This window comes from Pseudophryne corroboree, chromosome 1, assembly GCF_028390025.1.
Source record: "Pseudophryne corroboree isolate aPseCor3 chromosome 1, aPseCor3.hap2, whole genome shotgun sequence".
Classification (NCBI taxonomy): domain Eukaryota; kingdom Metazoa; phylum Chordata; class Amphibia; order Anura; family Myobatrachidae; genus Pseudophryne; species Pseudophryne corroboree.
The window spans coordinates 524,165,283-524,192,869 of record NC_086444.1 but is presented as its reverse complement, the minus strand read 5'-3'; the positions used below and the strand labels follow the sequence as shown (position 1 = coordinate 524,192,869).

At 44.5% G+C, this 27,587-nt stretch overlaps 1 protein-coding gene and 1 long non-coding RNA gene across 2 annotated transcripts in view; one reads left to right on the top strand and one right to left on the bottom strand.

Annotated features, from left to right (window-relative positions):
• Positions 1-24,005, bottom strand: part of LOC134897129 (uncharacterized) — a 41,882-nt gene extending 17,877 nt beyond the window's left edge. Inside the window, exon 1 of the long non-coding RNA XR_010172080.1 lies at positions 23,918-24,005. This is a non-coding gene — a long non-coding RNA (uncharacterized LOC134897129). The remainder of the gene's footprint in view (positions 1-23,917) is intronic.
• AK3 (adenylate kinase 3) overlaps positions 23,663-27,587 on the top strand; it is a 51,097-nt gene continuing 47,172 nt past the window's right edge. Inside the window, exon 1 of the mRNA XM_063913977.1 lies at positions 23,663-24,125. Within this exon, the coding sequence (XP_063770047.1) occupies positions 23,978-24,125 (148 nt within the window). The 5' untranslated portion in view covers positions 23,663-23,977. The remainder of the gene's footprint in view (positions 24,126-27,587) is intronic.

Genomic DNA, 27,587 nt, shown 5'->3' with positions numbered 1-27,587 from the left:
GGCAGACCCTGTCGCTGAAATGATGGGTTCGTTAAAGTGTGCATGTCCTGTTTATACAACATAAGGGTGGGTGGGAGGGCCCAAGGACAATTCCATCTTGCACCTCTTTTTTCTTTAATTTTTCTTTGCATCATGTGCTGTTTGGGGACAATTTTTTTGAAGTGCCATCCTGCCTGACACTGCGGTGCCACTCCTAGATGGGCCAGGTGTTTGTGTCGGCCACTTGTGTCGCTTAGCTTAGTCACACAGCGACCTTGGTGCGCCTCTTTTTTTTCTTTGCATCATGTGCTGTTTGGGGACAATTTTTTTGAAGTGCCATCCTGCCTGACACTGCAGTGCCACTCCTAGATGGGCCAGGAGTTTGTGTCGGCCACTTGTGTCGCTTAGCTTAGTCACACAGCGACCTTGGTGCGCCTCTTTTTTTCTTTACATCATGTGCTGTTTGGGGACAATTTTTTTTAAGTGCCATCCTGCCTGACACTGCAGTGCCACTCCTAGATGGGCCAGGTGTTTGTGTCGGCCACTTGTGTCGCTTACCTTAGCCATCCAGCGACCTCGGTGCAAATTTTAGGACTAAAAATAATATTGTGAGGTGTGAGGTGTTCAGAATAGACTGGAAATGAGTGGAAATTATGGTTATTGAGGTTAATAAATCTATGGGATCAAAATGACCCCCAAATTCTATGATTTAAGCTGTTTTTTAGGTTTTATTGTAAAAAACACCCGAATCCAAAACACACCCGAATCCGACAAAAAATTTTCGGTGAGGTTTTGCCAAAACGCGTCCGAATCCAAAACACGGCCGCGGAACCGAATCCAAAACCAAAACACAAAACCCGAAAAATGTCCGGTGCACATCACTTATATATATATATATATATATATATATATAAGATTCAGAGGGGGCACTCTCCAGACTTTTTTGTAAATATATCAATTAATTTTATTCATAGTATACGTTACATATTTCAGCGTGATAGCAAAGTTTTCCTCAAGCGCTTTCGGCCCTACACGGGCCTTCCTCAGGAGGCACTGCACATCAGTAGCAACTTCCAATAAGATAGGAACAAAAACTCCAAGCATCCAGCAGTCACGCTGGTCCTGCCTGACTGGCTCTAAATACCCTCATGGCTCAAAAAAGCGCCAAAAAACTGTGATGTCATCAAGGTGAGACAATAATCATTCCATGCTTAATTAACAACTCAGGCGGTCATATATTATTTAGAATTTGAGCTAATGAGCAGGTAATAAGAAAGACCTGCTCCAAGAAGGCTTTCTTTGTGGTGCACTCTTTTGTTGAATTTGAAAAATTAGTTAATTAAAACATAACTTTTATTAAATATTTTCTTAAAAGAAAGTGTAGCAGTATTAAACAATGGTATTTGTGAAGAAAGGTATAATACTTTTTATATACAGTATATGTATGTATATTCCTTATAGGAGTGAATTAATAATCAGTACTCCTTATTAAATTTTAGTAAAACTTATTAATTGTAGGAACTGAATATTAAATATTAAATAGCTCAGTACGAGAATATAATACTTACATTTCCAACAAATTGTGGACAGTGCATTTTAGAATGAGGTTATATACTGACACATTGATGTTAGAATAATATATATGGGATCCTCAATGGATTTTGTAGTATAAGTCACATGTGTCTTTTCTCAGAAATACACTGATTACGTGGCAGCAGTCACATGAAACGCCGTGAGAGGTATATATATTTTTGTTTTTTTCTTTCTTTTTTTTTTTTATTAATATTTTTTTTAAAGAAAAGTCGAGCATGCAAATACAGAACAAACAGGAGGTGACGGCTCCAAGTAAATGCATAATCATATACAAGTTGTCCCCTAGGGAACAACCAAATATTACAGAAACAAGAGCATATTGTGACAATACCAAGTATAAGCATGTCTCGACCAACACAATTTTTTATGTTTAAACATCAAACAAACAAAAAAGAAGATAATAAGAAAGGTTCAGAGAAGGGGAGAGAGAAAAAGAGTGGGGGAAAGAGAGGAAAAGGGGGGGGGGATGGGGGAGTGGTGGTTCGACAGAGAAGCGGACTCAGTGAATACATATGAGATGGGAGCGTGAACCTTCCCAGCTACGGATTATACCATCTGTACAACCGGGGTCTGCCTTACGTCTCTCATGTTTATTGGAACCTGTATGGTGTAGAGGACTGCTTCACAATTTAACATATCCCTTCAAATCCCGGTAACCGGGGGCGTAGTATAGGTGAACCATGGTTCCCATATCCTCCTATATTTGTCTGATCTGTCATGTAAGGAAGCTGTGATTTTCTCCATCGTGGAGATATGCCAAATTTTTGCTATTAGCATGTTCCTATGGGGGGTATTGGTGTTTTTCCAATTTTTTGCTACTACACAGCGAGCCGCATGTAAGATTTGGAGAACCAAGCTATTAGCTTGGCTATCTAGATTGGGTAAGGGTAGGCCCAGCAAGGCTGACCAGGGACCCAGAGTTATCCGTGAACAGAAGACAGAGCCTAAGAGAGCCTCTACCTGAGACCAGAACGTGTGTATTTTGGGGCATGACCACCAGATATGTTTAAAATCTCCAATCTGGCCACATCCACGCCAGCACAATGGGGAGGTCCCGGGAAAGATCTTATGCATCGTTGCTGGGACCCGGTACCATCTAGTGTAGACTTTATAAGAATTTTCCTTCACAAGAGAGGAAATTGACGATTGGGCTACTTTTTGTCTAATGGTTTCCCATGAGTCTTCTTCAGGTGGAGGGCCTAGGTCCTGCTCCCACTTACGTTCATTGGGGAGGATGCTTGTTGCCTTCAGGGAACGTAGCAATCCGTAGAGTATAGAGATAATACCCTGCCGCATAGGAGAGTAAATACATAGACGTTCTAAGGGGGTGAGTTGGCGGATAACCTGGGATTTGGGAAGGGAGCTTAAAAAGGAGCGGAGCTGTAAATATTCGTAAAATACGGGTTGGGAAATATCGTATCTGTCACATAAAGATTGTAGGGAACGCCATGAGGATCCGTCTATAAAATCAAATACAAGGCCCGGGCGTGGGTTCAGATGAAGCCACGAGTGAGATTGCAAAGTGGAGCCTGGGGGGAAGTCCCTGTTATCCCAGATGGGCGTGATAGGAGATGGGAAAGTGGACAGGCCATAATGTCGAACGCAGAAAAGCCACAAGGCGCAAGTGAGCTTTGTCGAAGGGACACAGATTTGTGATGACCGTAGTGGCTTGGTCGGTGAGAGGAGGGAGACCAAAGAGGAAACCCCGGCCGCGAGAAGCTCGATTCGGATCCAAGGCAGGTGAGGGGCAGGGGAGAACCAAGCCAAAGCCTGACTCAGGTGGGTTGCATGATAATATTTACGAATGTCCGGCAATCCCCTACCCCCCGCCAATGGGTCGCGTATCAGAGTGGAGGTCTTAATTCTGGGGGGCTTACCAGACCATATAAAGTTAACAAATAGTTTCTGCAATCGACATAAGGCCTCAGCGGGGATACTCACGGGGATTGTTTGGATCAGATAGAGGATCCTCGGGAGGACATTCATTTTAATTGAGACTATCCGTCCGAACCAGGCTATAATCTGTTTGTCCCAAGCTCTGAGGTCAGACTCTATACACTTAAAGAGGGCAGGAAAGTTTTCAGAGTATAGAGAGTCGTAGGAGTTTGTAATGTACACGCCAAGGTACTTAATTTTCTTGGAGCGCCAAGAGAAGTTATAGTTAGCAGCTAGGAGAGATCTGGCATTCTCATCAAGATGCAGTGGAAGGGCTTCCGATTTGGAGTAATTAATACGATATCCAGAATAATGAGAGTATAATGAGAGGGTTTTAAATAGGTTAGGGATGAATATATTGGGAGAGGAGATAGTCAAGAGGACATCATCTGCGAATAATGACAATTTGAATTCCTCCTCACCGACATGGATGCCTTTGATATCGGGGTTGGCCCTAATCATACACGCCAGAGGTTCGATCGTCATGGCAAAAATTAGTGGAGACAAGGGACACCCCTGACGTGTACCGTTACTGATGTGAAAGAGTTGAGAGTCCTTACCGTTGACCCGAACTCTAGCGGAAGGGTTAGAGTAAAGTGCCTGAATGCCTTGAAGTAGGCTTCCCCCCAGACCGAATCTGCGTAGAGTGGCAAACATGAAAGGCCATAGTATTTTGTCAAAAGCCTTCTCTGCGTCTAGTGAGAGAAGGACGGAGGGCATTTTAGTTTTGTTAATAAGATGAACCAGATTAATAGTTCTTCGTGTATTGTCTCTGGCTTGTCGGCCTGGGATGAAGCCTACCTGGTCAGCGTGTATTAAGCGCGGGAGGACTGGGTTTAATCTTAAGGCTATAATTTTGGCGAATAACTTAATATCGTTGTTTAATAAGGAGATGGGGCGGTAGCTGGCACAGGAGTTGGGATCTTTTCCAGGTTTATGTATTAAGACTATTCGTGCCTCTAAGGTACGGGGTGATAGAGGATTACCACTTAGGAAACCATTGAAGAGTCGGCAAAGGTGGGGCAGAAGCTTACCCTTAAATTTCTTATAATACGTAATTGACATCCCATCAGGACCAGGGGCCTTACCCGGTTTCTGAGTTTTAAGTGCATTCTCTATTTCTTCGATAGTAATCTCTGAGCCTAATTGGGAGACTGTCGCGCCACTCAATGATGGTAGGTTACATTTGTCTAGGAGGGAGTCGATTCCCCTATCAAGTCTCGGTGATGAGGGGGGGGTAATTTCCGAATTGTACAGCAATTTATAAAATTCCTCGAATTCACCCAGAATGCGGTCAGGATCATGGGTCAGAGCCCCTTGTTTGGTGCGGATGGATAAGATATTTTTGGAGGAAATCTGAGCCCTCAACTTTCTGGCTAATAGTTTGTCCGCCTTATCCCCTTTTTCGTAGTAGATCTGGTTAAGACGTCTAAGGCACATTTCAGTCTTATGAGACAACAGTAAATTAAGTTTGCCTCTGATTTTAAGTACCGACTCAAAATCAGCAGGGTCTAGAGAGGACTTATGCACTTCCTCCATTTGGTGGAGCTGATTAGATAACTCTATAATCTTTTGGGAGCGCTGTTTGGTGATCCCGGCCGCAGTCTGGATGAAGTGACCCCGGAGGACCGCCTTGTGTGCCTCCCACAGGGTCATATCGGATATGCCAGGGGTTTGGTTCTCATTGAAGTAATCAGTTAATACCTGAGTAGTTTTCTGTAACACGTCAGGTTGTTGGAGGAGGGCATCGTTAAGTGACCAGGAGGGGGGGGAAGGAGTGCGAGCTAGCCCAGTCAGAGTTAGGGAAATCGGGGCGTGATCAGACCACGTGATTGGATAAATACAGCAGTTCTGAATTCTAGATGTTAGATCCCTTCCGACCATAATCATATCGATTCTAGTATATAGATTGTGGACTGGGGAATAGAACGTGTAATCCTTAATTAGGGGATCGACAACCCTCCAGGAGTCAAATAGAAGGTGATTTTTAAGCAGCGACTGTAGGGCTCTAGAGTTGCGGGTGCTGATATGGGACTGGGACCGTGGGAGGGGATGGGAGCGATCCAGGCTATGGTGTAGTATGGTGTTAAAGTCTCCTGCTATTAAGAGGTCACCTTTCCTACACTGGGCAATTTTGGAGTCTAAGGAGGCAAAGAACGAGGCCTGGTTAATATTGGGAGCGTAGACATTGACCATGGTGATAGGGACATTATTAAGTTTACCTACTATAATGAGAAACCTACCGCGTTTATCCTTAATGATTCGGTCTGATTCCAAATGTAAATGAGCGGGGATCAGAATGGCAACCCCTCTTTTCTTTTGAGTGCGATCACAGGCGTGTATGGCAACAGGGTGGCGTCTAGAACGTAGTTCGGGGTGGGAAGTCCCTTTGAAATGCGTCTCCTGAAGGAATACCAGATCTCCCCTCACCTGTTTCAGAAAGAGAAATAACTTGGTCCTCTTTTGAGGACTGTTGAGGCCCTTTACATTGTAGGATATTATGTTAACAGACATACTGTTATAAGTGTAAGTATAGCGTGAATGATCTTAATGAACCTTAAGCAGTCCCCCTGGGGAACAAGGGGAACAGGGGGAAGAGGAAGAGCGGGAAGTGGGGGAAGAGAAAGAGGGAGAAGAAAAAGGAGAAAAAAAATGAGAAATCAAAAAAGTCACAAAAAGACATTTAAGAAACTGTAGGATAAACAAATAGAATTGACCGAGCCACTGACCCATTGTACGCTGCGTACGGGTCCGTATGTTTGAGCACCCGTATGGGGAGTTTAAGGGAGAAGAGGACTCCCTCATGCTCAAAACTGACTATGGAGGCTCGGTTGAGGGCGCGGCCCCGGCCACCGGGACGCCCACCAATTAAACATATGGGGGGCGACCAAGGGGGTCGTTGCAACAACCCGCCACAATGGACCACAATTGGAATGATATAAGTAAATAAATATTCTCAGCTCAAGAAAAGAATCTTAAACCTCTAAACTAATTTGTAAAATAGTAACATTTAACATATAGTGACCCATTAGCACATCTATGTAGATACTTTCACGGCGGGTCATGGCTTGTAGAGGTTTTCTCCGGAACTGTCGACCACAGACGTCTAGGCGCTCGCTGAGGGAGGGGTAAGTTTGGAGAGTGTCGGAGACCTGGAGCATCTCGTGGGGAGGAAGGTTTGTTAGCCTCCGGGGGAGGCAAGTTCAGTCTCAACAGGAGCCTGTGAGCCTCTTCTTTGGATCGTGCCGACAATTTCTTCCCATCCAGCTGCACAATTAAAGCAAAAGGGAAGCCCCATCTGTAGCGAATTTGGTTATATCTGAGGATTTGGGTGTACTCCCTCAAATCGAAGCGCCTCTTGAGAGTAGTAGGGGATAAGTCCTGAAACACCAACAGCTTATGTGATTCGAATAAGCACACATCTTTATTCCGGGCAGCCGACAAAATTCTCTCTTTAGTTTTGAAATAGTGACAGCGTAAAACTACGTCTCGTGGGGGAGACGAGGTTGAGGGCTTTTGACGTAGTGAGCGGTGGGCTCTGTCCAAAAGGAACTGCTCACAAGAAATGTCCGGTAGGAGGTGCTGGAAGAACCTGAGGAGAAAATCCTCCAGTTGGGCTGGTTCTACTGACTCTGGGATATATTTAATGCGCAGGTTGTTACGTCGTGCGCGGTTATCAGCGTCCTCTTGTTGATCTTGGAGTAGGTAAATATCCTCCTGCATAACTTGAACCGAGTGCTCCAACTCCTGTTGGAAGGTGATGACTTCATCGATTTTCTGTTCCGCCTCATTAGTGCGGGCCCCAAGATCAGCTATCTCAACCTTAAGGCCGGAGATGGCTTTGTGGATCTCCGAGTGGAAGGCCTGCTTCAGTGACTTCATTTCCGTTAAAATTGAGGAGAAGCAATCTTTCATGGAGGGGTCAGGGGTTGACGAGTCTTCCTCAGATTCCGAAACCAGGTCAGAGGGAGGGGCAATTGGGGGTTTGGCCGCACTAGACTTCATCTTGGATATAAAGGTCGAGATTTCCGCTGAAGCTGTGGCTTTCTTAGACTTGGATTTAGATTTAGGCATGGTGTAGGACAGTCCCGAAGATGGTGAAGGTCATAGGTCAGAGCTGAGGTATAACGTAAGTAATTAGCGATCCATCAGGTAGGCTGCATAGAGATAGAACATGAAACATGAAAAGACCCCCCGGGTCGCACCCATAGGGAATTCAGCAGGACATTCCTCCGCTTGAAGGGATCATGGGGGACTGGGATATCGTATAGAGAGAATCACCGGCATTGGGCAGGGGGGTAGCACCCCCAGGCAGCCGGCCGTAGTATAGAAAGAGTCCAGTGCCCCAAGATAGAAACCGGGTACCCCACTCGCATATGGTTACAGGCGGCACCGAGGGAGGAGAGTGAGTGAGAGTGGGCCCAGTGAATAAAGGTCCCACAAAAAGGGCCAGGGGGGCACCTCCCGTGTACAGGACCAGGTCAGATGTTGGAGAGAGGGATGGGGTGTCAATATGTGTGGGACCAACCTCAACTCAGGACCTCCAGGTGTGCCCCGCAAGTTCAGCGCTCAGTGCTGTGGATCCAGGAGGGAAGGGGAGCAGGGCACAGCAGCCAGGCGGAGCACGTCCACAGAGAGCCCCAGAGCTTGTCACTTCTGAATGCACCGGGTCGGAATATCCACCCCTCGCCGGGTGCAGGGCGCAGAGCTGAGAGCCGTCAGCACCGGAGGACGGGAGGCAGCCCCCAGAGAGGACCCCAGTCGGAGCCGCCGTGGGGCCGCACGTCACCCGCCGGACGGCCGTGGAGGAGGCGTTTGCGGTCGCTGGCTGTAGCTGGACGTGGCCGGAGCGGGAGCGGCAGCGGGTAAGCGTTGGTGGGGGAGAGCAGGAGTGCGGTGTTCCGCCGGGTCCCGCAGCCGCAGTCTTTGTTTTTTTCTTTCATAACAAATCATCAATTCATATGGGCAGCCTGCTTATCCAGGTGTCTCACTGGTTTGAAAGCAATAATTGCAACCGAAAGGGTTGATCTACAGGTGTTGTGTCTCGTAACCCTTTTGAAAGCAACAATTGTAACAGAAAAGGTTGGTCTACAGATATTAAGTCTCATAACCCTTTTTATACATAAAGATACAATTTTGGTAATTTTGCCAGAATGAATAGTTGTAGCTGCAATATGTGGAAAAAACTACATATTATGTTGCGACTTCAACAGAGTGGTAGTAATAATAGTAGCAAGAGTAAAGGACCGTTCAGCCACAATGGTAACACTTTCAATAGTATACGAGGAGAGCATAACTCCTTAATTCATATTCCACAGAGTGGTTGCAACAATGGTAATGAAGAGAAAGCCTTTAAACCACTATGATAGCACTCTCAGCTATACACAAAAAGAAATTCAAGGCCTCATTAATTCTTATTGTGCCCACAAATGGGGGAAATTATATCAATGAAAAACAGTAACATATTTGGAGAGACATTTTTCCCTTTGTAGTACTAGTTATAGAGCAATGCTGTTCATGGGAAAGTACCAAGGAGTTGTGCAGTATATCACAGTGTATACGTGACTTATCCCTTCTGCTGTTAGCCCATGTGTCAAAAATGGCAGTGAATGGGCATAATGAGAGCAGGATAAATTCACACACTGGGACAGAATATAGGAAAAGTAGCGTCGACTTCTGCTGTCCTCTGACAGACCCAAACAGCTCCCTGATGTGTAATCACATTGCAGGGAGAGAATGGGAAATTACAGTGGATGAGAGGGTCAACTGAAATACCTCAAATAGCTCAGAGTGATTAATCCTCTCAAGACCCGCTATTAAGGGTGTTCTGTCTTGCTGCTTTCAAGGGATCTGATAAGCGCTGCTGACATGTAGCACTGCCCATGTGAGTGTGAGCGGCGGTGAGCGGACTGTGTGGACACGCTGCGGAAAGCGGCTTCAGCCCAGCCGCTAGTGACTGCTGCCGAGCGGCGGCTCACGTGTGCGCTGCACGTAGCCTAGCCGCCCTCTCCGGACGTACGTTTCGCAATGAGCTTATTCAGTCGGACATTCACAGTGTCCTGACAGCCTCTATTTAAAGCATTAGCCGGGCGTAGTTAATTCATTAATTATCAATGATGAATGGTATGATAATTCAATTAACATAAAGTAGTCTGTTTCTTTTACTTATAAACAGTGACATAAGGGATAACCACTATATTGGTTGATGCAATCAAGATATTAATCAATAACCTTAATTTTTCTAACGGATAACTTAATAAGAAAAGAGAGTTAACTAGATTGGTTATTTAATGAATTAATTGATCAGTTAGAATATTGTTAAAATAATTCGATAACGAATTGGGATATTCCATTTAATTATTGTGTAGGGTGAAACCTTTTTATGATAAATTGGATAGAGAAAAGTTTTTTTATATTTTTCTTAATTTAATCCTATTTATCTTAAATTATTCTAATGAATTATAATTGTTAATTTGATTAATATATTAATTAATATTAATAAATGATCGGTGCTAAATCTGTGTGATTGCTGGAAACCCTATAACAGCATCATCTGCTGACATGGCTAATTCATAACAAACGATATATAGGCAGGGAAAGAAAATGTAAATGTAAATTGATAAGTAATATGGGGATCATTGTAATGTATTGGTATGGGATAATAGAGATAACAAAACCAAAAAGGGAGCCAACCTAAGTCATGTAGTAGCACAGTCTCATACATATGCATCACATATGCACATATATATACACACACACACACACACACACACACACATGTACATATGTGTATGCACACATACATACATGTGTATATCCATGATCACGCTTCATATGTATTATTAATCTGGTAAACCGATTCAAAGGTTGTTAAAATTGCCTTATGTAGTATGGTGCAATACATATGTTGTGGTAATATTACATATTAATCTTGTTTATCGTATATCCTTAAGATGATGCTGTTATAGGGTTTCCATGTATGTTAATTAAATAGGTAAGAAAGGACTGAAGTTTATTTGTTCGTTCAAACCATAGGGGGTGACCGTATTAAGTTGGAAAATCCATTTACTTTCCATTTTCAAAAGTTCTCTTGTAGCGTCACCTCCTCTGATACCCATTTTGAGTTTCTCTAATCCAAAGAATTCCAAATCCTTGGATTGTTGTCCATGTTCTTTCAGAAAGTGTCTTGCTATGGAAGTTAATTGCTTGAATTTCTTTCTGTCTCTCTCGGCATTCCTTATGTTGCCTATGTGTTCTAATATTCTTATTTTCACCATGCGTGTAGTCATGCCTATGTACATCATATTGCAAGGACATCTAATACAATATATCATGTTGGATGTTTTGCAATTCATAAAATCATGTATAATGATTTCTTGTCCATCTCTATCCATGACAGTGGGTCCTTTATTTACATGTTGGCAAACCTTACATGTTCCACAAGGATATGTACCTTTGATTCTACTATCCTTTTTACTCTGTTTGCAAAAGTGACTCTGAACCAATTTATCACTTAAATTAGGTGACCGCCTCCAGCTCATGGCCACAGTTGGTCCCAGTTTAGTTGCTAGGTCACCATCATTAAGTAATATTGGCCAATGTTTGTTTATTGCTGTTTTAATCTCACCCCACTCCTGACAAAAATCTCCCACAAATCTTAGTTCTGGTTGTTTATTACTCTCTTTAGTTTTGGTTTTATTACTTTTCTGGAAGATAAGGGATTCTCTATCTGTATGAGAGAGGGCATAGTTAGCTTTTTTAATACTTCTAGCACTGTATCCTCTCTCTTTAAGTCTTGTGGAGAGTTCTTTACTTTTTGCTCTGTATACATCATTATCCGAGCAGTTCCTACGTAGTCGTAGGAATTCTCCTCTTGGTATGTTTCGAATGGTTGCCGGAAAGTGGGAGCTTTTATTGTGTAATAGGGAGTTGGTGGCAGTCGTTTTCCTAAATAGCTCAGTGGCTATTTTGTTGTCCTTATCTCTGTCCTTATTGTGATATGGCCAAAAACTATGTATATCCAAGAAGCTATGAGACAACTAAATAACCAAAAATGTTATACCAAATCATTATTCAATCCCACTGATAATTGCAGACTGGCACTTATTAGGATTCTCGATCAAGCATTCAAGAAAGGAACTATAACTAAACAAGAATATGAATATCTGAAAGTGGACAATCCGAAGACTCCCACCCTATATCTTCTGCCCAAAATACACAAAGACAGAAACAATCCCCCGGGAAGAGCTATAGTGTCAGGGATTGGAGGTGTATCAGAGAAGGCAAGCATTTTTGTGGATGTCCATTTGAGAAAATACGTTACTAGTCTGCCATCCTATACTAGAGACACAGGGGACGTACTTACCAAACTATATGATATTAAACTAAAAGATAACCAACTACTTGCCAGCCTTGATGTTGAATCTTTGTATACAAGCATTGATCATTCAAAAGGCTTGGCAGCAGTGGAGTATTTCCTACAAAAGGATGGATTGGACGATTTTAGTGACTTTCTTCTATCATTATTACATTTCATCCTCCACAGGAATTCATTTACATTTGGAGATCAATTTTTTACACAGATACGTGGGACAGCTATGGGCGCGGCTTGTGCGCCCACCTATGCAAATATTTATCTTGGCTGGTGGGAAGAAAAAATTGTCTTCAATAAGAAAAATGAATTATTTACTAAAAACATCATCACTTGGATGCGCTACATTGACGACATTTTTATTATATGGGAAGGAGAGGAACAACAACTGAGAGAATACATTGCAGTCCTGAACAATAATGATTTAAATCTACACCTAACATCCGAAATAAATAAAGATGGAATTTCCTTTTTGGATTTGCAGATCTATAGAGATAAGGACAACAAAATAGCCACTGAGCTATTTAGGAAAACGACTGCCACCAACTCCCTATTACACAATAAAAGCTCCCACTTTCCGGCAACCATTCGAAACATACCAAGAGGAGAATTCCTACGACTACGTAGGAACTGCTCGGATAATGATGTATACAGAGCAAAAAGTAAAGAACTCTCCACAAGACTTAAAGAGAGAGGATACAGTGCTAGAAGTATTAAAAAAGCTAACTATGCCCTCTCTCATACAGATAGAGAATCCCTTATCTTCCAGAAAAGTAATAAAACCAAAACTAAAGAGAGTAATAAACAACCAGAACTAAGATTTGTGAGAGATTTTTGTCAGGAGTGGGGTGAGATTAAAACAGCAATAAACAAACATTGGCCAATATTACTTAATGATGGTGACCTAGCAACTAAACTGGGACCAACTGTGGCCATGAGCTGGAGGCGGTCACCTAATTTAAGTGATAAATTGGTTCAGAGTCACTTTTGCAAACAGAGTAAAAAGGATAGTAGAATCAAAAGGTACATATCCTTGTGGAACATGTAAGGTTTGCCAACATGTAAATAAAGGACCCACTGTCATGGATAGAGATGGACAAGAAATCATTATACATGATTTTATGAATTGCAAAACATCCAACATGATATATTGTATTAGATGTCCTTGCAATATGATGTACATAGGCATGACTACACGCATGGTGAAAATAAGAATATTAGAACACATAGGCAACATAAGGAATGCCGAGAGAGACAGAAAGAAATTCAAGCAATTAACTTCCATAGCAAGACACTTTCTGAAAGAACATGGACAACAATCCAAGGATTTGGAATTCTTTGGATTAGAGAAACTCAAAATGGGTATCAGAGGAGGTGACGCTACAAGAGAACTTTTGAAAATGGAAAGTAAATGGATTTTCCAACTTAATACGGTCACCCCCTATGGTTTGAACGAACAAATAAACTTCAGTCCCTTCTTACCTATTTAATTAACATACATGGAAACCCTATAACAGCATCATCTTAAGGATATACGATAAACAAGATTAATATGTAATATTACCACAACATATGTATTGCACCATACTACATAAGGCAATTTTAACAACCTTTGAATCGGTTTACCAGATTAATAATACATATGAAGCGTGATCATGGATATACACATGTATGTATGTGTGCATACACATATGTACGTGTGTGTGTGTGTGTGTGTGTGTGTGTGTGTATATATGTGCATATGTGATGCATATGTATGAGACTGTGCTACTACATGACTTAGGTTGGCTCCCTTTTTGGTTTTATCTCTATTATCCCATACCAATACATTACAATGATCCCCATATTACTTATCAATTTACATTTACATTTTCTTTCCCTGCCTATATATCGTTTGTTATGAATTAGCCATGTCAGCAGATGATGCTGTTATAGGGTTTCCAGCAATCACACAGATTTAGCACCGATCATTTATTAATATTAATTAATATATTAATCAAATTAACAATTATAATTCATTAGAATAATTTAAGATAAATAGGATTAAATTAAGAAAAATATAAAAAAACTTTTCTCTATCCAATTTATCATAAAAAGGTTTCACCCTACACAATAATTAAATGGAATATCCCAATTCGTTATCGAATTATTTTAACAATATTCTAACTGATCAATTAATTCATTAAATAACCAATCTAGTTAACTCTCTTTTCTTATTAAGTTATCCGTTAGAAAAATTAAGGTTATTGATTAATATCTTGATTGCATCAACCAATATAGTGGTTATCCCTTATGTCACTGTTTATAAGTAAAAGAAACAGACTACTTGTTAGGGTCTCCTGCCCTGTGCTGCCACGTCGTCATGGCAACCGGGAGACAAGTGCTAGTGGAGTAACCTGAGCGCAGCTGATACTCCGGTTCGGGTCTTTTGCTGTGCAGTGGTTATAGGCTTTGTGCACGGCAGGGGATCCGGTGCTGGTTTTTGTGCTCACAGTCTGTGAGGTCTGAGTGGGGCGTGGACAGCACCTGCTTTATAAGGCCTCTTTTCAGGGTAAGCAGATGCTGCTGAATCTTTGTTGGTTAGTCAGTTCATGAACGTTAGCCAGTACTGTGTAGCTTTGTATTTGTTTGTTGCTTACTGCAAATAGGCCTGGGAATTTGGTATTACACTCTGCCAATCCAGACCTAGCAGTAAGACTGGAGTCAGTCGTTTAGCTTGCTGGGGTTCTGTTACTACTCTGTGAACTTAGCAAGTTTGCGGCTGTATTCTAAGACTTGCCTGTCTAATCCTGTCTCACTGTGCTAGGTGTCAGGGGTCAGTTTAGTGGCAGTAAGCTAAAACCTGTGCACTGCAAGTGAGAATTTGGATTGTGGAGATTCTCCTTGTGTCTATCATTCCATCTCTGACCAAGGAGTTTACTGCCACACCCGTTGGTAACCCTTTAGGGTTTTGCTGTTGCCCTTAGCAACAGCATTTCGGGTACTCTACGTATTAAAACACAACATCTTGCTTTTTCCATCTTAGCAGTTCTAATACAAGGGAGATACCCAGTTCCTTAGCCTCTGGGCTTCTCTGTTCACTTTGTGTGTATTTTGTTACCCTATCACCTTCTGTGTACGTTATGTCATATCCCCCAGTTTGTCTGTGAGTCCATCTGTTTTGCATAACAGTTCAAACACCAGTACATTCCTGCAGACACTGGAGTGCATAACAGTTCTGACACCAGTACTTTCCTGCTGGCACTGGTGTGCATAACATATTCAGCAGCCTAATACTCCTGTTGAAATTTTGTGGGAATATGGAGCATACCCCTCAAAATACGTTGCAACAGGTGGTCGATCAGGTGCAGGTCCTGACTCGACAATTTAATGATTTGTCCATTAAAATGCACACCTCCCAGGCTGCTGGCGGAGCTCCCGCAGCAGCAGCACCTGCAGGGGTTAAGGAGCCGAAAGTAAATCTCCCGGATCGTTTTTCTGGAGATCGCTCGCAGTTCTTTTGTTTCAAGGAGAGCTGCAAGCTATACTTCCGGCTTAGGCCTCAGTCTTCTGGGTCGGAGATTCAGCGGGTGGGCATAGTGATTTCCTTGCTACAAGGAGACCCACAGGTCTGGGCATATGGGTTGCAGCCTGACTGTCCGTCGCTTAAAAGTGTTGATGCTTTTTTTACGGCACTGGGCATGTTGTATGATGACCCTGACAAGACGGCCTCAGCCGAGGCTCAGATTTCGATCCTTAAGCAAGGGCGCAGGCCAGTTGAGGTTTACTGTACGGAGTTTCGGAGGTTGGCCCATGATACCCAGTGGAATGACCCAGCCCTGAGACACCAGTACCGAAGAGGTCTTTCTAACCAGATAAAGGACCAACTAGTACAATATCCCTTGCCTGATAGCTTGGATCAGCTCATGCAGTTATCCATCCGGGTGGATAGACGGCTGAGAGAGCGTAGGCTTGAAAGGGAGACTGAGATTTCCTTCCTTCCCAAGGGAACCTCAGACTCTGAGGAATTTTCTGAGGAGCCTATGCAGATTGGGGCTACCCGCCTCTCCTCGCGTGAGAAGACGCGGAGGAGACAGCAGGGGTTGTGTTTGTACTGTGGGAATAAAGGTCATGTGGTAGTATCATGCCCAGAAAAGCCGGAAAACTTCAGGGCCTGAGGGTGATGGGAAATATCCTGTCAGGCCAGAAGTCAGAATTTCCCAAGAAGACTTTTATCATTCCGGTGACCTTGAAGATCCTCGGTCAAACTGTCAAGACTGAGGCCTTTGTGGACAGTGGGGCCGACGGGGTTTTTATGGACCGCCAATTCGCCCTGAAACACTCTGTTCCCTTAGTACCCTTGGCATCGGAAATTGTGATTTGTGGGTTAAACGGGGAACCATTATCCCAAGGTAAAATTACCTCTTGCACTAGCCAGATTTCTTTGTTTATTGGAGCCACACACTCTGAAAAATTGTCCTTTTATGTGACTGTCTGTACTTTTGCCCCATTGGTGTTGGGGTTACCCTGGTTAAGGGCCCACAATCCTCAATTTGACTGGGTCTCTGGGGAGATTCTTAGTTGGGGTACTGATTGTTTCAGGAGTTGCTTGAGCCTTCCAGTCAGGCTCTCGCAGCTAAGTTTGCCAGGATTGCCAGGGTGTTATGCAGATTTTGCGGACGTGTTCTCCAAAAAAGTTGCAGAGGTACTACCTCCCCATCGCCCCTATGACTGTGCCATTGATTTGTTGCCAAATGCTAAGCTTCCCAAGAGCAGGTTGTACTCCCTGTCACGTCCTGAGACTCAGGCTATGGCAGAGTACATTCAGGAGAACTTGGCTAAGGGATTTATCAGACCTTCACAGTCTCCAGTTGGGTCGGGGTTCTTCTTCGTGGGTAAAAAGGACGGTTCGTTGCGACCCTGCATCGACTTCAGGGAATTGAACCGTATCACGATTAAAAACTCATACCCACTGCCTCTCATTTCGGTCTTGTTTGACCAGCTTCGTACTGCCACCATTTTTTCTAAGATTGACCTACGCGGTGCGTACAATCTAATCCGAATAAGAGAGGGGGATGAATGGAAGACTGCCTTTAATACCCACTCAGGGCATTATGAATATTTGGTGATGCCTTTTGGGCTCTGTAATGCCCCGGCAGTCTTCCAGGATTTCATGAATGATGTGCTCAGGGAATATTTGGATAGATTCTTAGTTGTATACTTAGATGACATCCTAATCTTCTCCCATTCCCTGGAGGAACATCGGAAGCATGTACGCTTAGTCCTCCAGAAACTCAGAGACCACCGGCTTGGGGCAAAGCTGGAGAAGTGCGAATTTGAAGTTCAGCAAATCGCATTTCTAGGATATATTATCTCCCCAGAAGGTTTCCAAATGGAGGGTTCCAAGGTACAGGCAGTCCTGGATTGGGTGCAGCCCACTAGTTTGAAGGCGCTTCAGCGTTTCCTGGGCTTTGCGAATTTTTATAGACGATTTATCGCTGGATTTTCGTCTATAGTGGCGCCCTTGGTGGCACTCACTAAGAAAGGGGCGGATGTTGCTCACTGGTCTTGTGAGGCTAAAGCGGCTTTTGCCCGTCTCAAAAGGGCATTTGTTTCGGCCAAGGTGCTGCGACACCCAGATCCAGAGCGTCCTTTTGTGGTGGAGGTGGATGCCTCTGAGATGGGTATTGGGGCAGTGCTTTCTCAGATGGGAGTGTCTGATAATCGCCTTCATCCCTGTGCTTACTTTTCCCGTAAATTTTCGCCTGCCGAGATGAATTATGACGTGGGTAACCGGGAATTGTTGGCTATTAAGGATGCACTCGAGGAGTGGAGACACTGGCTTGAGGGGGCTAAGTTTGTGGTCTCAATTCTCACTGACCATAAGAATCTGGCATATTTAGAGTCAGCGAAGCGTCTCAATGCCAGGCAGGCACGATGGGCTTTGTTTTTTGCTCGCTTTAATTTTTTGATAACATATCGCCCTGGGTCAAAAAACATCAAGGCTGATGCGCTCTCGCGGAGTTTTGCTCCAATCCAGGAGACCACCGAGGAGCCGTTGCCCATTGTTTCCCCATCATGTATTAAAGTGGGCATTACCCAGGACCTCTTATCATTAGTCCTTAGAGCACAGGAGCAGGCTCCTCCAGACCTTCCGGTAGGTCTTTTCTTTGTGCCTCCTAGGTTAAGACAGCGAGTGTTCCTGGAATTCCATGCCAAGAAGTCGGCAGGTCACCCGGGTATTGCCAGAACTCGGGAGTTGCTATCTAGGGCGGTGTGGTGGCCCTCGGTGGCTAAGGATGTGGATCAGTGGGTTCGGGCATGTGACATCTGTGCCCGAAATAAGACTCCTAGAGGGGTTCCTGTTGGCCCATTACATCCACTCTCTATCCCATCTAAGCCATGGACCCACATTTCAATGGATTTTGTTGTGGACTTGCCCAAATCCTCGGGGATGACAGCCATCTGGGTTGTCGTTGACAGGTTTTCGAAGATGGCGCACTTCGTTCCACTGGTTGGGCTGCCATCAGCCAGACGCCTGTCTGAATTATTTATGCTGCATGTTGTGCGTCTCCACGGGTTGCCACTTGATGTGGTCTCTGACCGCGGATCCCAGTTTGTGGCCAAATTCTGGAGGGCATTTTGTTCCGATCTCCAGATTTCTGTCAGCTTGTCGTCAGGCTACCATCCGCAGTCTAATGGGCAGACTGAAAGGGTGAACCAGTCCTTGGAGCAGTTCCTCAGGTGTTATGTCTCCAAGTGTCAGACTGACTGGGTTGCTCATCTGTCCATGGCGGAGTTTGCCTATAACAACGCGGCTCACTCTGCTACAGGGATCTCTCCCTTCCTTTGTGTGTATGGGCATCATCCTAAGGCCAATTCTTTTGACCCCGTGGACTCCACGCCTGGTGGTTCCTCTGTGGTTTCGGTCCTTAGAGGTATTTGGCGGAAAGTGAAGAAAGCCCTTGTGTCTGTGTCATTAGTGACCAAAAGGGTTTTTGATAAGCGGAAAAGACCCTGCAGCTTCAAATTAGGAGACTTCGTCTGGTTGTCTACCAAGAATTTGAAGTTGAGACAGCCATCTCATAAGTTAGGCCCCCGGTTCATCGGCCCTTATAAGATCACCAGGGTTATCAATCCGGTGGCATTTCAGTTAGATCTGCCCCGTTCTTTGGGTATCAATAAAACATTTCATTGTTCCCTTTTAAAACGGGCGATTAGTAATCCTTCTACCAGTGGAAGACCTTCCCCTCTTCTGATACGTGGCCAGAGGGAGTTTGTTGTTGAAAGGATTCTTGACTCCAAGGTGGTTCGGGGTCGGCTGTCATTTTTGGTGCACTGGAAGGGGTATGGCCCGGAGGAGCGGTCGTGGGTGCGCAGTTGTGATCTTCATGCCCCCAGACTGATACGCTCTTTCTTCTCGCAGTTCCCCGATAAACCCGGTGGTAGGGGATTCTTTGACCCCTCGTCAGAGGGGGGGTACTGTTAGGGTCTCCTGCCCTGTGCTGCCACGTCGTCATGGCAACCGGGAGACAAGTGCTAGTGGAGTAACCTGAGCGCAGCTGATACTCCGGTTCGGGTCTTTTGCTGTGCAGTGGTTATAGGCTTTGTGCACGGCAGGGGATCCGGTGCTGGTTTTTGTGCTCACAGTCTGTGAGGTCTGAGTGGGGCGTGGACAGCACCTGCTTTATAAGGCCTCTTTTCAGGGTAAGCAGATGCTGCTGAATCTTTGTTGGTTAGTCAGTTCATGAACGTTAGCCAGTACTGTGTAGCTTTGTATTTGTTTGTTGCTTACTGCAAATAGGCCTGGGAATTTGGTATTACACTCTGCCAATCCAGACCTAGCAGTAAGACTGGAGTCAGTCGTTTAGCTTGCTGGGGTTCTGTTACTACTCTGTGAACTTAGCAAGTTTGCGGCTGTATTCTAAGACTTGCCTGTCTAATCCTGTCTCACTGTGCTAGGTGTCAGGGGTCAGTTTAGTGGCAGTAAGCTAAAACCTGTGCACTGCAAGTGAGAATTTGGATTGTGGAGATTCTCCTTGTGTCTATCATTCCATCTCTGACCAAGGAGTTTACTGCCACACCCGTTGGTAACCCTTTAGGGTTTTGCTGTTGCCCTTAGCAACAGCATTTCGGGTACTCTACGTATTAAAACACAACATCTTGCTTTTTCCATCTTAGCAGTTCTAATACAAGGGAGATACCCAGTTCCTTAGCCTCTGGGCTTCTCTGTTCACTTTGTGTGTATTTTGTTACCCTATCACCTTCTGTGTACGTTATGTCATATCCCCCAGTTTGTCTGTGAGTCCATCTGTTTTGCATAACAGTTCAAACACCAGTACATTCCTGCAGACACTGGAGTGCATAACAGTTCTGACACCAGTACTTTCCTGCTGGCACTGGTGTGCATAACACTACTTTATGTTAATTGAATTATCATACCATTCATCATTGATAATTAATGAATTAACTACGCCCGGCTAATGCTTTAAATAGAGGCTGTCAGGACACTGTGAATGTCCGACTGAATAAGCTCATTGCGAAACGTACGTCCGGAGAGGGCGGCTAGGCTACGTGCAGCGCACACATGAGCCGCCGCTCGGCAGCAGTCACTAGCGGCTGGGCTGAAGCCGCTTTCCGCAGCGTGTCCACACAGTCCGCTCACCGCCGCTCACACTCACATGGGCAGTGCTACATGTCAGCAGCGCTTATCAGATCCCTTGAAAGCAGCAAGACAGAACACCCTTAATAGCGGGTCTTGAGAGGATTAATCACTCTGAGCTATTTGAGGTATTTCAGTTGACCCTCTCATCCACTGTAATTTCCCATTCTCTCCCTGCAATGTGATAACACATCAGGGAGCTGTTTGGGTCTGTCAGAGGACAGCAGAAGTCGACGCTACTTTTCCTATATTCTGTCCCAGTGTGTGAATTTATCCTGCTCTCATTATGCCCATTCACTGCCATTTTTGACACATGGGCTAACAGCAGAAGGGATAAGTCACGTATACACTGTGATATACTGCACAACTCCTTGGTACTTTCCCATGAACAGCATTGCTCTATAACTAGTACTACAAAGGGAAAAATGTCTCTCCAAATATGTTACTGTTTTTCATTGATATAATTTCCCCCATTTGTGGGCACAATAAGAATTAATGAGGCCTTGAATTTCTTTTTGTGTATAGCTGAGAGTGCTATCATAGTGGTTTAAAGGCTTTCTCTTCATTACCATTGTTGCAACCACTCTGTGGAATATGAATTAAGGAGTTATGCTCTCCTCATATACTATTGAAAGTGTTACCATTGTGGCTGAACGGTCCTTTACTCTTGCTACTATTATTACTACCACTCTGTTGAAGTCGCAACATAATATGTAGTTTTTTCCACATATTGCAGCTACAACTATTCATTCTGGCAAAATTACCAAAATTGTATCTTTATGTATAAAAAGGGTTATGAGACTTAATATCTGTAGACCAACCTTTTCTGTTACAATTGTTGCTTTCAAAAGGGTTACGAGACACAACACCTGTAGATCAACCCTTTCGGTTGCAATTATTGCTTTCAAACCAGTGAGACACCTGGATAAGCAGGCTGCCCATATGAATTGATGATTTGTTATGAAAGAAAAAAACAAAAATATATATACCTCTCACGCCGTTTCATGTGACTGCTGCCACGTAATCAGTGTATTTCTGAGAAAAGACACATGTGACTTATACTACAAAATCCATTGAGGATCCCATATATATTATTCTAACATCAATGTGTCAGTATATAACCTCATTCTGAAATGCACTGTCCACAATTTGTTGGAAATGTAAGTATTATATTCTCGTACTGAGCTATTTAATATTTAATATTCAGTTCCTACAATTAATAAGTTTTACTAAAATTTAATAAGGAGTACTGATTATTAATTCACTCCTATAAGGAATATACATACATATACTGTATATAAAAAGTATTATACCTTTCTTCACAAATACCATTGTTTAATACTGCTACACTTTCTTTTAAGAAAATATTTAATAAAAGTTATGTTTTAATTAACTAATTTTTCAAATTCAACAAAAGAGTGCACCACAAAGAATGCCTTCTTGGAGCAGGTCTTTCTTATTACCTGCTCATTAGCTCAAATTCTACATTGTAATTTGCTTTCTGGTGCACCTCCAGCATAAATAGAATACAGAGTATCTTACTGGAAATAACTTTCTAAAAATTGCTGGTTAATAAATCTATGTGACTGTATCTCATCCTGTGCATAATCTACCTAGGGCTCTCTCCCTATTTGTTGTACTGGTCATATATTATTGCAACAGTCCCCATCAACATGACCGCCTGAGTTGTTAATTAAGCATGGAATGATTATTGTCTCACCTTGATGATGAGGAAGGCCCGTGTAGGGCCGAAAGCGCTTGAGGAAAACTTTGCTATCACGCTGAAATATGTAACGTATACTGGGGGTCATTCCGAGTTGTTCGCTCGCAAGTGAATTTTAGCAGATTTGCTCATGCTAAGCCGCCGCCTACTGGGAGTGAATCTTAGCATCTTAAAATTGCGAACGATGTATTCGCAATATTGCGATTACACACCTCGTAGCAGTTTCTGAGTAGCTTCAGACTTACTCGGCATCTGCGATCATTTCACTGCTTGTCGTTCCTGGTTTGACGTCACAAACACACCCAGCGTTCGCCCGGACACTCCCCCGTTTCTCCAGCCACTCCTGCGTTTTTTCCGAAAACGGTAGCGTTTTTTCCCCACACGCCCATAAAACGGCCAGTTTCCGCCCAGTAACACCCATTTCCTGTCAATCACATTACGATCGCCAGAACGATGAAAATGCCGTGAGTAAAATTCCTAAGTGCATAGCAAATTTACTTGGCGCAGTCGCAGTGCGGACATTGCGCATGCGCATTAAGCGGAAAATCACTGCGATGCGAAGATTTTTACCGAGCGAACAACTCGGAATGACCCCCACTATGAATAAAATGAATTGATATATTTACAAAAAAAGTCTGGAGAGTGCCCCCTCTGAATCTTATATACAATTTGGATACCTCGGTATTTGAGTGGACACCCCAGTGTTTGCGTATCACGAAGATGTGAGTGCTACCATTGTTTGGAGTTATATATATATATATATATATATATATATATATATACTTGCAAAGCAGTCGGCACTCCACAGCTCTTGTCAGCAACTTGCTCCGTGCCAGGACAAAGTATTCACATGGATCCAAAGAAGAGCGGCACTGGAGACAGCAATATGCAACAAAGATTTGTATTCACAGGCCTGTCTCCAGTGCCGTTCTTCTTTGGATCTATATATATATATATATATATATATATATATATATATATATATATATATATAATCATATATCTGGAAACCCCCCTTTTAAAATCCTGCTTTTGCCCCTGACGAGTGGGAAAAGCACGTTGTCGGTATAGTCAGTTGTCGGGATTCCGGCGTCGGTGGCCTGCCCTCCAGGATCCCGACCGCCGGCAAATTAACTACATCCCCTACGGTCAGGTAACAGCATTATCAGACGCCAATAATAAAAAAAAGCAGTAATTGGCAACTCGTATTTCTGTGCAGGTACACGCAGAACCTTAATATGACATCTGGGTGCCCCGGGCAAGATCGAGAACCCCCATAACACCCACACACAGCAGTGACCTAGATGCAACGCATCAGGCATACCACCAGTGACCTGAATCTGATATCAATCTGATATACTCTGGAGCACATAAGCAGCAGCTTGCTGTTGCTGCTGCCTGTCTCCTCCTCCTTCAACGTCAGCCGCAGGAACAGGGGGGCAGGCGAAGGAGGGGACATAGGAGGAAAGGGGAGATCATGTAATGTAACCCAGGGCCAGGGCTGGCAGGGGACGGACTCGGTCACAGGCTGAGGCGCTGAGTTCCTGTGTCCCGTATTGTCTCTTCCACAAGTTATTAGATGCCAGCTTCTGTTTCCCCGACACTCGCTGTCCCTGGCCACACAGTGACGCGCTGCGTGTGAGCGCTCAGTCAGTGCGGGTCACGGTGATTTTACCTTTTTTAACTTTTGAACAATTCTTCCTCGTTGGAGAGACCGCTGCGTTCTGTTCGCATCATGGGGGCTCGCATGCTGTTCCGGGCGGTGATCATGGGCCCTCCTGGCTCCGGGAAAGGGACAATCTCCGACAGGATAGTGAAACACTTCGCCCTCAAGCACCTGTCCAGCGGGGATCTGCTGAGGATGAATATCCAGAGGAATACCGGTACATACAGGGGGCGGGCGGGTGTCATTCATATGCCGCTCAGGGAACGTGCACTGTACCCCTCACTGAGGAATGTGCCATGGTGCAGGGCACAGTAAGGTGGGTGTGTGGGTGCTGCAGTGGGAGCTAACCCGTACTCCGGATCACACGCGTACGTGCAGCTGCCAGAGGTTGGTGCTAATGATAACAACGTGTGCTTCTCACAGCTAATGTACTGTAGATTAGGCAACGCAGTCAGCTTTTTGTGAGCTTTTCTGATACTGCTCTGTACAGTTCTGTTACGGCTATCAAAAATGGCATCTGGATGATTGATCGACAGTGTTGATAGTTATTAGGTCTACACCATATGACCTACATGCATTAGGTCCACAAGTGTAACGACACTCATTGGGGGAGATTCAAATGTTTGAATAGTCAGTTGGGAGTCTGTTTTTTCCTATCTAATAGACAGCAAAATACAGACACCCAACCGACTTTTCATACATTTGAATCTCCCCCATTGTCTGCATTTTTTTTCCTCTCAAATCTAGGATTTGCTTTAGTTACTACATCTATTGGGAATAGTAGTTTATTATAAGTGACCTTTCATCTGTCGATTTTTTTTTGTGCACAGGACCGGATTATAGGGAGGGCGACAGGGGCGATTGTCCCGTGCCCCCTCCCCCACACACACACAGAGGGTCCCCACAAATAATATATTTATGGAGGGCAGAACAGCATCTGCTGTCTGCACTCCAGGTCCCGTGTACTGTGTGCTGTGCACACTAATGGTGTGTACACACGGTGATATATTTTCTTACGATTTTGACTATATAGTCAAAATCGTAAGAAAAGTTAGAGCAGATCGCAAGGTGAATGTCACCTTGCGATGCCGATCCCGCAAGTTTGTTGCCCCGAGGCCCCCACTAGCCTTAATCCGGCCCTGTTTGTGCCTGTCAACCATATGGTGTCTACCTAATGACTCTCTACCTAGACATTGTAGATCTGTTAATCTATACCCGTCACCAACAACCTTCATCAGTCTCTTACCTATTTTTGAGTTTCCTGACTGTACTATAATGTGTTTAGTGCACCCCTCTAGTCTAGAATGATAAATAGGATATGTATAAAGTAGTGGAATGTAATAAAAACTTTTTTTGGTGTAGTTCCTTTTAAACCTTCGTTTACTTATGGGACATGATACAAATACTGTAGCTCACGTAACATACGTATTTACTAGGCACGGCCGGGAGGCTCCGACTCTTAAGTGCTGCTCCCAGCCACCTGGAAAAGTCTCATGGTCCTGCAGCACATGCTCCTTGCACCATCGACTTCCCAAGTAAACTGAGAGGCAGTGGTGACACAAATTGCTTCACACAATTGCATTATCAAAGCCACATCCCCACTTTACAAAACTGGTAATCTATTGTATAGCAGGGGCGGGGCCACTGTGATGGGATCGTACAGTCATGCCCCTGCACCGCCCACCTGTGCTGCACCACTCCCCAGCAGATCTGACTGCGCCCCTGCACACCCTCTGCGGTGCCGACATTAATGTGTGCTTTTGTTGTTTTTTTATTAATATTGGGCATAACGGTAACAGCTGGGTTCTAAGGGGCTAATTGAGACTTGATCGTAGATGTGCTAAATTTAGAACAGCTACGATCAGTCACACTGACATGGGAGGGGGGGGGATGCCCAGCACAGGGCTAGCCCGCCCCGCATGTCAGTCCCTGACCCGTCGCACAAGAACAAAAGCATCGCACAGCGGTGATGCTTTTGTACTTCAGGCGTAGCTCCTAGCCAGAGCAGCTCCTGCACGCTGGCAGGGAGCTACTCGCCGTGCCCGGGTCGCACCGGCTGTGTGTGACGTCAAGCAGCTGCCGCGGCCCACCTCGTGTCCCCCCCAACAGTCCGGACAGTGCCCCCTAAATGGCACCTAAACGCAGCTGGCCCGCTCAGCGACCTCGTCTGCCTGTCAATCAGATAGAGGCGATCGCAGGGCTAAGACAGCCGTTAGCTGTCTGCCATGCGCCGGAGCATGCGCAGTTCAAACCTGATCGCTGCTGTGCGAACACGGCCACACAGCCCATGGTGACTGCTGCAGCCGGGGAGCGGGGTGTGGGTAGGCGGCGGGCGCCTGCGGAGTGACTGCGGCCGCGCCCCGGGCGCAGACACTGCTTGCACTCGCCAAGAACCGCTCCTGGTCCAGGCGCACAAGCAGACTGATTACAATTATACGCATATTCTCGGTGCGTCTGTGGCTGTATCTGCATACAAAATGGTACTTTACAGTGTTTTCTACGAAAACTTGCAAAAGTTACTTGTTTGTCTTGCAGCGTTTTTCGGATAAGTTGCATTTTAATGGAAAAATAGCATAAAAAGACGCTCGGCGTGGTGTGACTAGACGGGCTGTTTAATGTACAGGGAGGCTAGATGTAAGTGGACACATCTGTAGTTGCTATTAAGAAATGTAAATAAATGAGGTATACTCCCTTTCAATGGTATAGATTACAATACTTTTACTTTATACAAGAATGTCTCACGGCGCTAATACTAAATTTTAAATTTTATATTTATTCTAAAACAAACCTTAATAGTTAATAGGAATACAGATATTAATCAGCTGCTGAATGTTAATTCAGTGATCGTGCTGAGACCAAAAAAAAAGTGGGTCCCAGGGACCCCTCACTTTTAAAAATTGGGGTCCTACTTGTCCTTTTCTGGGTCCCATCGGAATGAAGGTTTTAATTAGTCTAATTAATGATTCAAACATAAAAACACAAACTTGATTTGGACACTACAAAAGGGATGCAAGGGGGAGGATGGGGTGACGATGCTGCTGGGCTGTGTAGCATACAGGACACCCCGCACTTTAGATGTAATTAGACATTTTGGTGACCTTGTGGCAGAAAGAGAATTGGTTCTCCCGCACTGAGACTGAAAACTGCAACAGTGCGCGCCGAAGGCGCTCTGAAAATTTTTAGGGGTGTAGCTTCGTGGGGAAGGGGAGTGGTCACATAATAGTACCAATTCACATTATTCCACACAGTAGTGCCGCTTATACACATTGCACCAGGTAGAACCTCCTATACACACTGAGCCAAGGAGAGCACGTTATTCACATTGCACCAGGTAGAGCACATTATACACATTGCGCCACACATTGCACCAGGTAGAGCACGTTATACGTATTGCGCCAGGTAGAGCACGTTATTCACATTGCGCCAGGCAGAGCACGTTATTCACATTGCGCCAGGTAGAGCACGTTATACGTATTGCGCCAGGTAGAGCACGTTATTCACATTGCGCCAGGCAGAGCACGTTATTCACATTGCGCCAGGCAGAGCACGTTATTCACATTGCGCCAGGCAGAGCACGTTATTCACATTGCGCCAGGCAGAGCACGTTATTCACATTGCGCCAGGCAGAGCACGTTATTCACATTGCGCCAGGCAGAGCACGTTATACACATTGCGCCAG